Source organism: Choristoneura fumiferana, chromosome 28 (assembly GCF_025370935.1).
Source record: "Choristoneura fumiferana chromosome 28, NRCan_CFum_1, whole genome shotgun sequence".
NCBI lineage: Eukaryota > Metazoa > Arthropoda > Insecta > Lepidoptera > Tortricidae > Choristoneura > Choristoneura fumiferana.
In genome coordinates this window covers 3,014,239-3,027,532 of record NC_133499.1, presented here as the reverse complement: position 1 = coordinate 3,027,532, position 13,294 = coordinate 3,014,239, and the positions used below count along the sequence as shown (strand labels likewise).

The following is a 13,294-nucleotide window of genomic DNA, read 5'->3' as shown; positions in this document are numbered from 1 at the left end:
AAATGTTGTGGTTGTTCAAGCTAAAGGTCTTCACACAAACGTCAGACGGGGGTTCAGTGTTCTGCAAGATAAGGTAAAATTACCGTACTCGTTTAAGTCGTCGTATAAGTTGTTGGTAAAAAGTGCATTAACCTTTTTATCGACCAAACGACGCGTAACTTCATAACAAATGCTTTTAACTTACAATCTCTTATTTAACTTGCATGTAATTGTATGTATGTATGTGCGAGTCAAATCTTGCAAGTTAGAGAACTTCCGATGGTCGGATTGACTTGAAATATGGTAGGTATATGTACCTACCTACTTATGTAAACCTGGTGACAATACAAAAAAATTGATTGTTTCAGACTGGGCACAGAAACGTATAAAACAAAATCACAACAGCATCCTGAATGGCGTGAACAGTTTCAGATGCGTATTTACAGGGATCACTTATTACGACTTTCGGTTTGGGTCAAAGGAAAACAAAAGAACTTATGGGCAGGTAACATTTATTTGTTTACTCACTGGCCAGTTACAAAACGTCATAGTATGAAAATAACGTGTTTTATGTTCTGTATTCTTCTTCTTCAGTTGTGTGGTGGATCTGATGAAGTTAGACAAGGAAAAGACACACGAGCTGCGACAGGAATTGGACGATGGTTTCGGAGAAATCCATTTGTACGTGACGATGTGCACCATCCGAGATAATTCGCCGTCTCAGGTCGATGAAACATCTGAAGGGGACATTTGGAAGAAGAAACAATATGTTTGTATTTTCTTGTGCATGTAGAGTAGGGTAACAGATACACGATAATTTTTAATCGGTGCTCAGGAGTTGAAAAATAATAAATAAGGAACCAGTTAAGTAAAACTTGAATTCAACAGGCGAGGTCTTATGCAATCAGATCATTGAATGAGCATTGAATTACAATTAATTATATTATTCAAATAGCTATATTAATCAACACCTAGCAGAAACATAGTTATTCTACATTAATTATTGAAGTGAAGTATACTACGGAGAATTCCCCATAACTCGTAGATTTTTGTGAGAGGGTGACAAAGAATTTCTTTTCAGTTATTTCCCAAATAAAAAAATATCAAATAAAAAAGTCTGCGGTTCCAAGAAAGCGTGACTTAATTGTGACCGCTATACATTTTATTACACTTTTAGAAAAATTGGTACTTACCTGATAACCGATTCAAAATCACCGTGTAAACGTGTCAAAACACTTGGCGTTGCGGTACGTATTTAAGTCATAGCAACATTGTAAACCCTTTAGTAAGTAGGTAGGTATTCAACTAGTTAAATTACTCAAGGGTAAACCGGGCCTTCAACTTGGGCGTCAAACCCTCAAACTTTGGCTAACTACGCGCAATAAAGACGCGTCTCTATTGGCTCTAAATAACGTCAATACAATGTATTGCGTTATTAACTCGAGAGATTAGGGTAAATTTTGACACTACAAACCACATAATCCCAAGACGTTATATTGAATAAATGACATTTCATGTTTGCAGACGCTATTAAATAAATCTATTATTATGGCCTAAAACCAGATTAATTAGAAATTAATTGCATAACGTTATCTAATTTTATTACATGCTTAATTAATTTGAAGCAGATAAGTAGTTAGTGGATTGCATTTGGAAATAAGTAACGTCATATTTCACTAGCTATTGCCGTATAAAATCTGTAGGAGAATCATATTTTTACAGCTCTTAAAAAGTTTATCAATTGATGTCATCTAAGATATTTTTTATTCTTTTTTCTAACTAATATAAATTTCCCAGGATTGGTTCAATCTCCAGGAGTTACTACAGGGCGATGTGCAGGAAGTTGGCCAGCTCCACGTGAGGGTGGTGGCGGCTCGGGGCTTGAATGCCAAGCCCAATGCTTACTGCACGTTGGAGCTGCATAACCAGCAGGTGCAGACACATAGCTGTCGGGCCACCAGCGAGCCTGCGTGGAACAAACGATACGTTTTGTAAGTAATGCTGCCGCGTCGCTGTACAGCCATCCAATTTGAATTTACGCGATGTAGACTAGTTAGTGTGCAAACATATTTTTTAATTGCTATTTATTGTGTCAGATATTCGTGCGGTGACGACGTACTCTTCCACCTGACATTGATTGACCATAACATGTATTGTTGCAAGTGTTGTTTGTAGACTTACAAAAATTACTCTATCTAAACATATATGTATAGGAATGTTATCTATTTAGGTTCAGGGGACAATTTTTTTAAATCTAAAATGGTAAAACAGTGCTAAATTTATAATAAGTACGAGAGAAATGGAGTGAGAACTCGAAATATTCAAATAAGCAGTAGTAATTTTGTATTTATTTTCACCAATTACGAATGGTATATTCACCTATACTTACTAATCTGTATTTGTGGACCTGATTACTGATTATCAAAAATTGATGGCACTCGCTTTTCATTAGTTCAAACCTATCTATTAGGTTCCATTAGGCCTCGGAGATTAAATTTACCTAAACTGAAGTCGGTAAATAATAGTAATGTTTTTTTTACAGCAATGTATATGACATTACGTCAACTTTGGATGTAAAAATTAATGATAGTTCGCTTAGATCTTCCTTCCGTAATGAGAGTCTGGGTATAGTGTCTATACCGTTATTCAGAATTGTAAATGGAGAGATGCGATGGTACGCGTTAAAAGACATGAATAAAAGGAATGGTGCCAAAGGGAATCATCCTAGAGTCCTGCTGCAGATGTCCATGATGTATAACCCGGTTAGTAAGAAACAATACAAGTAAAAGTAAATACTTACTGAAATATATTTCAGAGATTCATTGTCTTAGAAAAACATCTGCACTGTACTGTACAACAGAATAAGTAATACAAGTAACTGTACCTAATCGTTGTATTTTTGTAGACAAAAGCAGCACTAAAGTTGTTTCGACCTAAGGAAGTGAAATATTTGGATAAGCCAAAGAAATTAGACCTGGACGTCGTGTACAAAAACACAGTGTTTATTCAAGATTTATTTAATTTCCTACACTTTCTAAACGATGCTTTTATGTAAGTACCAACTTAATCTCCTTACTTATAGAGCTTGTCTAATAAGCTATGATGACGCGTGCCTCACTCAACTAAATCAGTTCATCATAACCATAACTAGTAAGACAGCAAATCTTACAATAACAGCCTGAGTCCAACGGGGATTTAGTTCCCCGTTAGACTAAGGTGGTTAATGTAAAAATTTGCTGTCTAATTAGATAAAATTAACTGATTTAGTTGAGTGAGGCACGCAGTAGTTGAATGAATGAAATGAATGAGTTAATGTCAAAATCCTGCTGTCATTATACGACATGTAGCTGTGTGTGTAGGTAATCATTCACTTCAACTCTCGTGGCACTACATATTTAGGTACTTACTTGACATTACAAGAATAATTTTGACGTGAAAAACATAAGCTACGCGAAATCTATTCAAAAGCGTGACGTCGCATGTAGCATGTCAATTTAAACACGATTAAGGTAACGGACTAAATTACGTGGTGTAAAAATATGACTGGTTCCTCACTAGAATACTCACTGGAATACTCAGACATTGACACTAAAAACGACACATAGGTAATTAAATGCCTATTATAATACCTTGATACTTACTTTGTTATTTTTCCTAACTAATAAAACGTATAAATTTATACGTACCTACCTAAAACCATGTTAAAAATATAGTACATAAATAAACAAGTAGGTACCTATACGTATCACAACATTATTTGTTCTGAAATTATGCATGGTCGTTTGAATTAAGAACAGGATTGATAGATCTGATTAAGGGATACGTGGCATTAATTAGCCTTCGAAAAGGTCGAATCATTAACAATAGATACGGTTATCTATTAAAGTTGTTGACTTGAAATATGTAATCTTGTCATTACGGAATATCCTGTCCTGGAAAATAAATTATTTATTACATAAGATACTTTAAGCGGAACTCCTGCATCTGGTTGTAGGGGAGAAAGGGGTACTGAGGGTCAACTAAGCGAGAATTGAAATAATAGAACAAATTGAAACAAAATCATTATTGCAACCACCTCATAACAAAATTCTCAAAGCTCCTCATTAATATCTATAGGGATTAAAGTTTTTTTTTAATTTACTTTGGAAACCCCTCAACAGCCAAACATATTTACAGAGCAGCCTAAGGTATAAAATATACCTAAACTTGGAAAATTCTTTTTTCCTGTTATATAACTTCTCTTCTCTTTATAGTCGCAATCTTAGTAACGTAAAGTTTAATAGGTAGTGTCTGACATAATTTCTGACCTGCTTAAGTGTGTTGAGGTTAGAGCTTGATGTTATCGTCTTTCGTCATTTTATAACGCTCTTAGATAATGAACCAGAGGGCCTACTCCTAAATTCGAAAATCGAAGTTCGTATCATAGCGTCCCTCTTAGTCTCTTATAAGTGTCAGAGAGATGGAACGACACCAACTTCGATTTTCGGAGTAACCCCGCAGTAGGGCTACTACGAAATTCGAAAATTAAAGTTCGTATCGTACCGTTTCGCTGACGCTAATATTATTTCATACGAGAGTGAGAGGGACGGTACGATACGAACTTCGATTTTCGAATTTCGTAGTAGAGCCTAGCACCTTCATTGAACTAGAGCCCATCATTTAGTTTTATTGCGATTACACGTACGTACCTACAAGACTGCTACATTTTAAGGCGAACGAGACAGAGCCCAATAGAGGGAAAATTCTCATTTTAATTTGTTTGAAAATTAATCCCTGAACCACTGCGATTGCTGCCTCCTGACAGCGTAGCTCGAACAGAACAGTAGAATAAGGCAAGCAAATATTATTATGATCGATATCAATAGTAAATGTTGTGGCATAGGTAGACGCACAAGTCAGCACAGCCATATCACTAGCACCGCCCCATAACGTTGACACGTTTTAAACCCCTTCATTGCTATTATTTTTTGCAGGCGTCTTTTTGAATGGGACAACCAAGAACTCTCAGTAATAATGCTCATAGGGTGGCTGGTTTTTTGGTTCTACTTCAGAGCTTGGACGATACCGCTGTTTCTTTTGGCACCCTTCGTGTTCCATTTAGTATGGGCAGAAACTTAGGTATTATTTTAATTATATGTTCTTATGATAATCTCCACTTTGTTTAATAATATACATAAGTAAGTACTCGTAGAAACTGACTCGTGTACTAGAGTGCAACCTTTTCGTTGCAACATTCCATTTATCTGACAAATATATAATCGTGAATTCGTTTCCTCGACTGTATACGTTTTTTTTTTCTTTTTTCGAGTACTTAGACGAAGTAAATTGCCATTTCGAATTTTGTTATGTTTACTTCATATGTCTCGTACTATACGGACAGTGGCCTATCTTTCCCAATGTTGATTATGTGTTCGCTTATTTTCTAGCTGAAAAGACGCTCGAAACATCATACAGAAACTATGATGACGGAAATTTAATGAATAGCAGCGAAAGGGTAATTTTTATTTGTACAAGTACACCTATGATAAAAAGGCTTCAAATTGGTTCTAATAAACAAAAAATCACTTTACTACATTATATTTCTCAAAAAAAAAAATCTTGACAGCATTAGGTAGGTACATTTTGTTTAAACATTGAACGAACATTACAATAAGTAAAATAAATACAGTATTTAATTAATTTTTACCGAATTTGAAGGGATAGTATTACATGTTAGGCTGTTTTGTTAACTATATTAAATTTTATTACTTACATTTTTCAGCATGAACAAAGTTTAAAGGGGAAAGTTCAAGCACTACCAGAAATAGCTGCCGGCATAATTGCGAACATTGAGCTCTTAGTATCATTGGTTGAACGATTGTATAAGTAAGTCTAAAAATAATACCTTAAAAACACAACTGCTAAAATAGAAGTAAATAAATAATAAATAATATCACGGGACAATTAACACCAATTGACCTAGTCCCAAAGTAAGCTTAGCAAAGCTTGTGTTATGGGTACCTACTAAGCAACGGATAAATATAATTATATAGATAAATATTATACACCCAAGACCCAAGAACAAACATTCGTATTTTTCATACAAATATCTGCCCCGACACAGGAGTCGAACCCGGGACCTCAAGCTTCGTAGTCAGGTTCTGTAACCACTAGGACATCTGTACCCTAACTGTAGTTTTCTGTTACAAAATAAGTACGTCTCGATCGCGTTCGCGTTAAAATCTCAATTTGTATGGAAACACGAACAGCGCCTCTAGCGGAACGTTTGTGATGTTCGTGTATCCATACAAATTGAGATTTTAACGCGAACGCGATCGAGACGTATTTTGTAACCGAAAAGTTACACTAAGGGTCGTCTTGGTAAGAAATAACTAAATGTTTTTATTTTGCGTTCCAGCCTGGGAACGTTCAAAGTGCCGTTTCTGAGCTATGTCACCATGATGCTACTAGTCGTGATGTCGTTCGTTGTTTATGTGGTTCCGTTTAATTATCTACTGATGGGACTCGGTATGTTATCACTCATTGCAAGTATGTAAGCAATAGTTTTATGAAAAATATATATATATATATCGGTTGATTTCTATTGCAGGCGTTTATAAATTTATCAGAAAGTATTTAAATCCTGATAGGAAGTTGAACAACGATTTGGTTGATTTTATATCACGAATACCGGATAATGAAATATGGGTACGTGTGATTAAATTTGTTTACAGAGATAGGAGATATTGTAATTCAGAATTGACTGTTATTTCCGTATTGCAGAAAGATTGGAAGGAGCTGAGCGTGCCGGAACCCCTACAGTGCGTCTCGGACAACAAACTAACAAGGAGCTTCAGCGACAATCATTCTGACTCTGATCTGACTTAAAACTTAAAAATAAGGGATACGAAAATAAAAATAAAACCAGTTGTAAATTAAATATCCTTATTATATTCCTTATCCTCATATCCTTAACTAAAATCACAATTTGCATTAAATCTAAATTTGTCTAACAAACAATAGTGGAGTTATAGACACCGCGTGCAAGTATAGAGGACGCTACATCTTTGGTCTACGTTATGCATAGCCATTTCTTCGACGCCTTCGCGGATTTTACGTCTATCCTAAAACTATGGCACAGTGCGCTCTGAGGCCGTATTGTCTAACGCTGACGTTCGCGATGGCCTTCCTTATCTATTTCTACCATCATCTCATAACGTGTGACAGAAAGAAGTGATGAAAACGATTGTGATTACAAGTGTGTTAGGACAATAAGGCCTCTGTAGGGCTACTACGAAATTCGAAAATCGAAGTTCATATCATACTGTCCCTCTCACTCCCGTATGAAATAATATTAGCGTCAGCGGAACGGTACGATACGAACTTTGATTTTCGAATTCCGTAGTAGCCCTCCTGGTTGGTCGCGCGGCGTCCGCTGCACCCGCGCCGTGGTCTCACTACCGCCGCTTCATGGAGCCTTGCCGGTTCAGGTTCGGCTCAGGAACTTTTAACTCTCGCCACTCTTTCTGTAAATCATAGTTTAAACAATTAAGTACTTATTATCGCACCACTGCCGCTCTATAAACGTCCACGACACTATTGAAAAAGTCATAATTACCAATACAATGTTGTCTGGAACTCGAGACAAAAAGTCCAGTAGATCGTTGTTAGGGACTCTTTCCGGGCTTAGTAACTTGCGCGTGAACTTATACAATCCTGCAAGATTACAAAATAAAATTAATATCGTTTTGATACTCAATTATTTATCTTCAATAAAGCGTAAATTATTGGATTACGACTTACCTAAGGCCATGAAGAAGTAATTGACTGGGATAAAATACAGAGCCACTGACGATATTACCAATAATATCATAGCTAGGTAACTTAAGTACGGAACGCTGAACATCACCAAGCTGCAAAGAAAAAGCCATTATTATTAAGTTAGCAAGTAAGCTCTTACTGCCAATAATACTTTTAAAATACAATAATAGCCAAAGAAGAGCGTAATCGCAAATATGCATTATTTATTGTCGATAAATCTCACTATATGCCATTATTCATGAAATCTCAGCCGCCCGTCCTTCTAGGGAAACCGGCCGTGAGTGTCGAGCCACGTGGGTTCCGTATGCGACATTCAAGATTGTTATAATCGAGTGTATCGAGTATAATCGAGTATTCGAGTAAGTACGAGTACTTGTTAACTTGAAAAGCCGACTCGGCTGTGGAAGTGATAGGAGAATACATACTTTTTGATCCTTTCTATAAGCGACACGATATAGTCTATGCTGTTCTTGGTCGTGAATGTGAGATCTTGTAGTTCATATAAGCGGTCTTTTATCGTCATGTCGTCCTAAAATCATAAAATATTAAACATTTAGTGAATTAAATTCAATATTAATAAATAACTTTTGACAGAATATAATATGAGAATCATATTGAGGAGATTAATTACTTTTTGTATTTCTAGGTCGTCGTCTGAATCGTCATCGGATGTATAGACCGGCGTCAGTGCATTGTTATCTAAAAAGAAAAAATAATTATTATATATTATTATAGTTTTTGTAATATCAAGCGCCATTAATCGCTATAGCAAAATCAAAAATGATTTGTATAAGCAAAAATTGTTCGGTTCTGGCACTTCGTCGGCCCCTACAGCGACACGGTCGCTTCGCTCGCTCGGCTCGCGTGCTGAGGGTCGCAGTTCTATCTAGCACTCCTCGCTTCGCTTGTCGTCGTACCTAACCAGACCTGCCTTAGTAGAATAGGTAGAGCGAGGCATTGAATCAAGGAATTGATCTATTTATAAGGTTAGAGATCTATTAAATATTTTGATGATCAAATTATAATTTAAGATGGATACCTGCTGATTTACATTAATCTGATAAAGAACTCATTCTTAGAGACAGTTTTGATTAATATTATGACATTGATGACTATTTATTTCTTGGGGATAGATATTATAAATTAGGGTATTGCCGATTAGTGACATTTAAACTTAGGTGACAGAAAATAATTGTTCCCTTTACATTTCGCCTAGCAATTAGTGGCGAACTTATCTTGCATACAGAATAGATAATAAAAGCATAAAAGCAAAATATTGTTTATATATCGTACTACAACTGCGGTATCCAGTCCATTGGTAGAGGAACGCTGCGAGCACAAGCAGCGGGGCCATCCACAGCTTAAAGTAGTACCAGAAGCCGAGCCACGCGACCAGCGCCAGTACCGATCGTTCTCGGTTCTCCCACTCGAATAGAACTCTGAAATTAAGGAAATAAAAATGTTTTAATTAATTTATCTTCTACATTATACTACAACGGAATGGATCGAATCAGGGGCGTATTTGTAATGTATTGCTATCCTAAACTTGTTGACATTTCTATCGCAATTGCTTACCCATCCGATACGTAATTTAGTCCATTGAAGCGCAATCACTTAGTTAGCTTTATTGTCCACATACCCTCAACACAAATAATGTATTGATCAGAGATGAATGTTTTGTTTTGTATTTGTTCGATGTAAGTAGATACCTAAGTAATTTGTAAATCTGCATGTACCTATCGCTAAAATAATTATTAATTGTAATGATTATTTCTCAATATAAGTGAATTGTATTCTGTTTTGGGAAATAAATGTCTTAAACCATAAACCATTTACCCTAGGGCCAAGGGGGGCATGGCCCGGGGCGGCAGGCTGCGAGGGGCGGTGAAGCCACCTATTGCAGTTTCTTTTTCTTAAATGAAATACTTTATCGTCACGGGACGGCAAAGCTAACTAGCCCGGGGCGCCAAATCTTTAAATTCACCTCCGGATCAAATTCTTTAAGGTCTTTTTAGGCATTCTACCAGTACCGCACAGAGAACTATTGTGAACTATGCGATAGGCATAAAACATTGAATAGCTGGGTACTGTGGGGACCGTAACTTGGTAAGAGCTTAGGTAATGGGGATCTACGCGCGTGACTTTAAACTCAGTTCAAATAAAATGGATATTTCTTCAGTACTCAGATTTATTGTAGGATTTATAATTAGATTACATAGATAGTTCCAGCCGCTCAGGCTGTCGGGAGCAATCTGTGTAATCTAATGTGTACCTATGATGGGAAAAACTTGTAAAAACCAAATGCGAGTTACACTAAGACATTACAGTTACAGAAATTTTCTTTGGTACTTAAAATACCATAGACTTCTTATAAAGGTTTTCCTGTAAGCTTAGGAAAAGTTAGGTGTAGACCTATTTTTATACTTTTTTTCCGGCCTAGTGAAATAAGTAGTGCCTGATAGATATTGTGATTACATATTTAATAACAAAACTGTGAAGCTCATAACTTTTAGCAATACGTGGACCACTCACACACTTGTGCACTTGGACAATTGAAATGTAGGTATGTGTAATTAACTAACTTTGCAATAATTTATATACTGTATACCTATAATCAATAAAAGCGTAGCATTATAGTTATAAAAGAAATGCCCTGTAAAATTTAATTAAAATAGTTGATATTAATAAATATTAAGATTGGTTTTTGGAGTATTTTTGTATTTTTTATTTCAACTACAAATTTTGTTACTTTTACAGGTCATCCCGTAAAATCCATATCGAAAATAGAAACTGAAACATAGATGCACAGAAAAACCAGAAAAGAGACCTGCGCTGGGAATCGAACCCAGGTCCTCAGCATTCCGTGCTGCTTGCTATACCGCTACACCACCACTGGACAGGAGTACAGACACAAATTTCTCCTATGCACCACATATCTCAGCTTGTTTGTAACTTATTTAGTCACTTAAGCAGCGAAACTAGCGACATCTATGCTTTTAGCCCTCATCGAGAAACTTTCAGCACTCCATTGTAACTAACCGTTCACCCAGACAAGGTGCATCTATGTTTCAGTTTAAAGAAGAAAGAAAGAAGAAGACATTTATTCACTTACACAGAAGACACACATATACAGCAAAATTAACACAAATAAAATAAAAAATTACAGAAAAACACATGAAAACATTAAATACAATATATACAATGTTGTGTGTCCCCGCGAAAGTGAGTTTGTATTTTCGATATGGATTTTACGGGATGACCGTAAAAGTATAATTAAATTTGAAGTTGAAATAAAAAATACAAAAAGACTCCAAAAACCAATCTTAATTTGATTGTTTAAATAGCGACATCTCTTGTCCGGGTGAGCGGTTAGTTCCAATGGAGTGCTGAAAGTTTCTCGATGAGGGCTAAAAGCATATATGTCGCTAATGTCACTGCTTAAGTGACTAAATAAGTTACAAACAAGCTGAGATATTGTGGTGCATAGAATAAATTTGTGTCTGTACTCCTGTCAAGTGGTGGTGTAGTGGTATAGCACGCAGCACGGAGTGCTGAGGACCTGGGTTCGATTCCCAGCGCAGATCTCTCTTTTTCTGGTTTTTCTGTGCATCTATGTTTCAGTTTGTATTTTCGAAATAAATATTAACTTACTTGAAATGTTCGTTCCCGAGATAGATTGCGTGGAAGATGTCTTTTATAAATTTCAAATTGCTGTATATCAGTGGAATGTCAAATTTGGCCGGTTTTTGAATATATTTAGTCTCTTTTGGACTCAATACTCGTAATGATGCTTTGATCTGAAATAAAGTTAACATAAATATATATGAGTGGGATGTTGTTACAGCTTTACCTAGTTAGGTAGGTGCTTTGATCTATAAAGGGTTCATAATAAATACTCCGTTCATCATCCCAGCCTATATACGTCCCATTGCAGGGCACAGGCCTCCTCTCGGAATGAGACAGCTTGGGCAGTAGTTCCCACGCGGGCCCAGTGCGGATGGGAACTTCACGCACACCGTTGAATTGCTTCGTAAATGTTCCCTTCACGCTACTATAATAGGTAGGACCCTGTCACTTTAACATTACAATCAAAGGCTAACCGTGCGAGTCTACCTTTCTCTCGTTGTTATTTGTACACTATTTTATCTTACTTTAAAATACCGCCAAGTGAGTGTCTGGCCACGCGTAGTGTTACACTACGTAAGAGATATGGTTTCGTACTAAATATATGCGCAAACAAATTGTTACGCTTTGATCGACTATTGACTATTGATTGAACCGTGGTGGCCTAGTGAAGCCGTGGTGGCCGAGTGGTTTGACCTATGGCCTCTCAAGCAGAGGATCGTGGGTTCAAACCCCGGCTCGCACCTCTGAGTTTTTCGAACTTCATGTGCGGAATTACATTTGAAATTTACCACGAGCTTTACGGTGAAATACTCCGTTAGGTTAGGTTAATTAAAAAAAACCAAGTAAATTTACCGGATTCCACGCGATCGACATTTCTAATAGAATCCTGGGACAATTTCCTTTCGCGTTGGACATCTTTGAGCGGTTTTTTAAGGCGTACCATCGCTTTTCATCGTTGTTGATCCTTAAAAGCGGGATCGAGATCTTGCCCAGAGTCTCGCCTTTGATACTATTTATAAAAGACTCATCGTACACTATGATGTCTAGAGTAGACGTTATGTCGTTTATGCCACTGGAAAAAAAAATACTATTAAGATTAACGCATTAATGCAGTTGGTAATAAATATCGACACAAGAACATTTACTTCATTTGACATTGTGTAACTTTTCATTGTTTATTAAATTCAGCACATTATTTGCTTCAAATTTCATAATATGTCTAAATAAGTTAAGAGTTGTGCGTGGCCAAAACTTGGAGATTGAAGTCAAACGTCCGTTTAAACTTTTACCACTGAATACCAAACTTTAACTAGTTACTTAAGGGTCAAACCTAACCCTGTTTCTTTTTCCAATAATGTCCAATGATCAGATGGGACGTTTCTCCGACTCTTGGCCTCAACAAATATTTGTGAGTCTACTCACAATGTGTAACTCTTATTCCAGTTGGGCTCGGCAGTCCCCCGCAGCGTGTGCGTCTGGACCCTAGAGTTGTCGAGCTCCAGCACGCAGAAGGCGTCAGCCTTGCCAGTGAGCCCCAGAGGGCTCAGGCCCCGTGCACCGTGCACCGTCACAGACAACTGGCCAACTTCGTTCCAGGCGTTGTTAAGTCGGTACCAATGCTGAAACCAATATACCACGGTGAATTACATACCGACCGTTCGTTCATGTTAGCACTAATCAACTCAGGGATGTTAATTTACTTTAATGGACTCATTATCTAATCTATTTAAAATTATTTTATTCAATATTATTTGACATTGGATGTTAGGTGACTGTTGATCGTTCCTGCACGTCGTTGCTCCACTAGAAAAGGAAGCGCACCCTAGTAATCCAAATAAAATATTGTTGAATTATAATTTTTCTGCATTAGGCATCTAGGTATGTATCG

General features: G+C 36.8%; 2 protein-coding genes across 2 annotated transcripts; one reads left to right on the top strand and one right to left on the bottom strand.

The window, feature by feature from the left end:
- The first annotated feature begins 548 nt into the window (after window positions 1-548).
- LOC141443746 (multiple C2 and transmembrane domain-containing protein-like) lies at window positions 549-6,898 on the top strand. The gene is made up of 10 exons (XM_074109098.1): window positions 549-748; window positions 1,777-1,970; window positions 2,522-2,741; window positions 2,885-3,030; window positions 4,953-5,079; window positions 5,171-5,473; window positions 5,741-5,844; window positions 6,377-6,486; window positions 6,569-6,666; window positions 6,742-6,898. Exons 1-10 carry the CDS (start codon window positions 590-592, stop codon window positions 6,844-6,846), a joined length of 1,566 nt encoding a protein of 521 aa, XP_073965199.1. The 5' UTR covers window positions 549-589; the 3' UTR covers window positions 6,847-6,898.
- Window positions 6,899-6,981: 83 nt separating this feature from the next.
- On the bottom strand, window positions 6,982-13,049 carry LOC141443745 (multiple C2 and transmembrane domain-containing protein-like; the record flags this gene model as incomplete). Its single annotated transcript, XM_074109097.1, has 9 exons — window positions 6,982-7,484; window positions 7,577-7,674; window positions 7,762-7,871; window positions 8,205-8,308; window positions 8,411-8,478; window positions 9,073-9,218; window positions 11,431-11,576; window positions 12,259-12,478; window positions 12,829-13,049. Coding segments are annotated over 9 exons (1,182 nt in total), but the record flags the coding sequence as incomplete, so codon positions are not given.
- Window positions 13,050-13,294: the final 245 nt, after the last annotated feature.

What these genes read in the sequence shown, in the direction of transcription:
- LOC141443746 (XM_074109098.1), top strand. Translation starts at nt 590, where the DNA reads ATGAAGTTAGACAAGGAAAAGACACACGAGCTGCGACAGGAATTGGAC. An exon ending in TTTGGAAGAAGAAACAATAT is followed by an intron (nt 749 to 1,776) that starts GTTTGTATTTTC and finishes TAAATTTCCCAG; the next exon opens with GATTGGTTCAATCTCCAGGA. An exon ending in TGTCCATGATGTATAACCCG is followed by an intron (nt 2,742 to 2,884) that starts GTTAGTAAGAAA and finishes GTATTTTTGTAG; the next exon opens with ACAAAAGCAGCACTAAAGTT.